The following is a 3,196-nucleotide window of genomic DNA, read 5'->3' on the forward strand; positions in this document are numbered from 1 at the left end:
TTTTTTTTTTTTTTTTTTTTTTTTTTTTTTTTTTTTTTTTCTTGTGTGTGCGCGTGTATGTAATTTTTATTTTAATATAGAAATTTTCTATTGTTTTGTTTAAAATAATAAAAAAAAAAAAATAAAAAAAAATACATTTTAAATATTAATAAAAAGAATATTTAAATTAAGTTTATAGCAACCATAATATATAATATTCAGTGTATCATCATTTCTATCCGTTTGTTTTAAATAATGTAAAATTATACATACACAAAAATATATATATATATATATATATATATATACAAATATATGTGTGTATATGATTAATAAATAATAATAATATAATAATAATAATAAAAAAAAAAAAAAAATGAGTATCCATATCAGTGATGAAGAAGCAGAAGTAAGAAATTTTGATCAAAAAAATAAAATAAGTAGTCATGAAAAAAATCAAATCATAAACAACTTTATTATTAATTATAACATGAATAAGGAAAATGAAATAAACCAAATAAATGAAATAAATGAAATAAACCAAATAAATGAAATAAACCAAATAAATGAAATAAATGAAATAAACCAAATAAATGAAGTAAATGGATCTAATCAAAGTGTAAATAGAAAAAAAAATATGGACACAGTTTATAAGAATATTATAAACATGTCAAACAACATGACCCAAATGTATAATAGTATGAACAACATGTCACACAATATAATCAATGCGTCACATGATATGATAGAGGCTTCAGGAAATATAAACAGTCATATAAATGACACGAATAATCAAACAAATTATATGATGAGCAGTCATATAAATAATATCGAGAATGAAACAAATAATATGATGACTAGCCAAATAAACATCTTAAATCAGAATCCATATATTAGATCCAGTCACATAAACACTGACCATATGAACCAATTAGACAACATCAGTAGTCAGACATGCCCTAATATTAATAATAACTGCACTGCAAATTACAACGATATAAACAACTCTTATGTGAATGTTCTATACTTTAGAAAATTAAAATTAAATAAAAAGTTGTTCGAAAAATTAAAAAATAAAAATATTGTAATATATTTAAAATATAAAGATAGCACGTGTACTAGTGAAAAAATAGAAATAACAGATCCTGAGATTAATAATTTATATTTATGCTTTTTAGTTACAGAACCCTTTTTAGAAAACGAAAAGAAAATTGTTAAAATCTATATCAAATGTTTTAAAGATGGCAAATATAAAATATTATCTTTTGGATTTGTAGAATTAAATTTTATTGATTTTAGTGAAAAATTTTATAGGAAAAAAAGTTACATGTTATGTTATGATAAAAAAAATAATAAATATATTTTTGGTTATTTCATATTAATTCTAGCAAATCAAATAAAATGGAAGGTATGTGATAATAAAGTATTTTATGAATATATCAAAAAGTCCTATTTTGTATCCAATCGAAAGAATTATGATCAACAAATATTTTATATATGTAAAAAAATACAAAAAAAATTATTACAATCATATTATACAAACACAACTAATCCTTATAGAAATTTACATAACCAAGCTTTATTAAAACATTTTAGTGTTACCCATAGTTGCCCAGGTACTTTTAGTCTGAATACTACTAAAAACAAAAATTCATACGATCATTACAAAAACGAAAATGATATAGAAACAAAAAATCAAAATTATCTTCATGATATTAAAAAGTCTAAATCATTAATACCTTTGAATCTTATGAAAAATGATATATTATATCCCCAATTATCTCATGATAATTATAAAATAAAAAGCATGATACATAATAGTTATAATATTGCAAATTATACTACATATAAAGAAAAATGGGAACATGAAAATTTATATGAAATGAAAAAAAATAATTCTATTCAAGAGCAAAATGATATGTCAATGAATTTTAAAGGTATAGAAAATGGAACAGCAAATTTCTTATCAAATCATGAAGGAAATGAACAAATTAATGAATACAAAAACAGGTATCAAAGAAATAATGCTTATCAAAGTGGTGAACAAAATTATAATTCCAAGACTCTTGATATAAAACAAGTCACAAATGAAATAGAAGATATTAAAAGTGAACAAAATAACGTATACTCAAATATAACAGAAAATCCCTTTTTTAATACCGATGAATATGAAATTAATAATTCATTCAATAATATACATGAATATAATGATACAGATAAAAATGAATATATAAAAAATAACGTAGATAACCAAGAAGAGGAATCAATAGAAAAAAATATTTTTGATAATATTATATGTGAAAAGTTGCAGAACATTTTAAATAATGATATTGAAAGTTTTATACAAGAGATACAATTCATACTTGAACATTTAAAGAAAAAAATAATAAAAAAAAATGATTATTTCTTAAATCAATTAAAAAATGATCATGTATATGAATATAATCCAGAACTAAATTCCCAAAACAAAAATGAACATAACGAAGAATATACATTAGAAGAGTATATAAATAAATCCAAATATAATAATAATGTAAAAAATGATATTATGAGTATATTACAAAATTGTTTAAATACCACCTTATTATATATTAAATGTATTTTAAAAGATACTAATATAAACATGCAAGAAAAAAACATTTTTGCAGCATATGAAAATATCGTTAAAAATATAAAACAAGCTGTATCACATTATGTAATGGAAAATGAAACATTTAATCATGATATATTAAATACGGATATATTAACTCGAAATAAATATATTCCTTTACATACCTCTCTTTCAAAATCAAGAAACTCTATTACAAACAAAAATTGTAAATTAACAAAAATAGAAATTCAAGAAAATGAAATGGAATCAGATAAAGAAAAATATGTAGGTGATTATAATAAAACATCAAATGTGTTAAAACAAAAGAATAACATGAATTCATACATTAATAGTGATGAAACATTAAGTTCATCATCACTATCAAGTTGTTCAAATGAATCTCACAAAAAAATAAAACTTATGAGTAGACAAATAGAACATTTCAAAATGAATTCATATATAAATGAAAATATATCAAGCGCTTTCAAATATTATGAACTCAAATGGAAGAATAAATTGGCAAAAATTGGGGCATATATATAACTTCAAAAAAAAAAAAAAAAAAAAAAAAAAAAAAAAAAAAAAAATTTTTTTTTTTTTTTTTTTTTTTTTTTTTTTTTTTTTTTT

The 3,196-nt window shown here is 20.1% G+C and overlaps 1 protein-coding gene across 1 annotated transcript; it reads left to right on the forward strand.

Moving 5' to 3' along the window:
• Positions 1-355: 355 nt before the first annotated feature.
• Positions 356-3,112, forward strand: PRSY57_0703300 (hypothetical protein; the record flags this gene model as incomplete). Its single annotated transcript, XM_012906698.2, has 1 exon — positions 356-3,112. The coding sequence occupies one exon, from the start codon at positions 356-358 to the stop codon at positions 3,110-3,112; it is 2,757 nt and encodes a 918-aa protein (XP_012762152.2).
• Positions 3,113-3,196: the final 84 nt, after the last annotated feature.

The sequence above is a fragment of the Plasmodium reichenowi genome, chromosome 7 (genome assembly GCF_001601855.1).
Source record: "Plasmodium reichenowi strain SY57 chromosome 7, whole genome shotgun sequence".
NCBI lineage: Eukaryota > Apicomplexa > Aconoidasida > Haemosporida > Plasmodiidae > Plasmodium > Plasmodium reichenowi.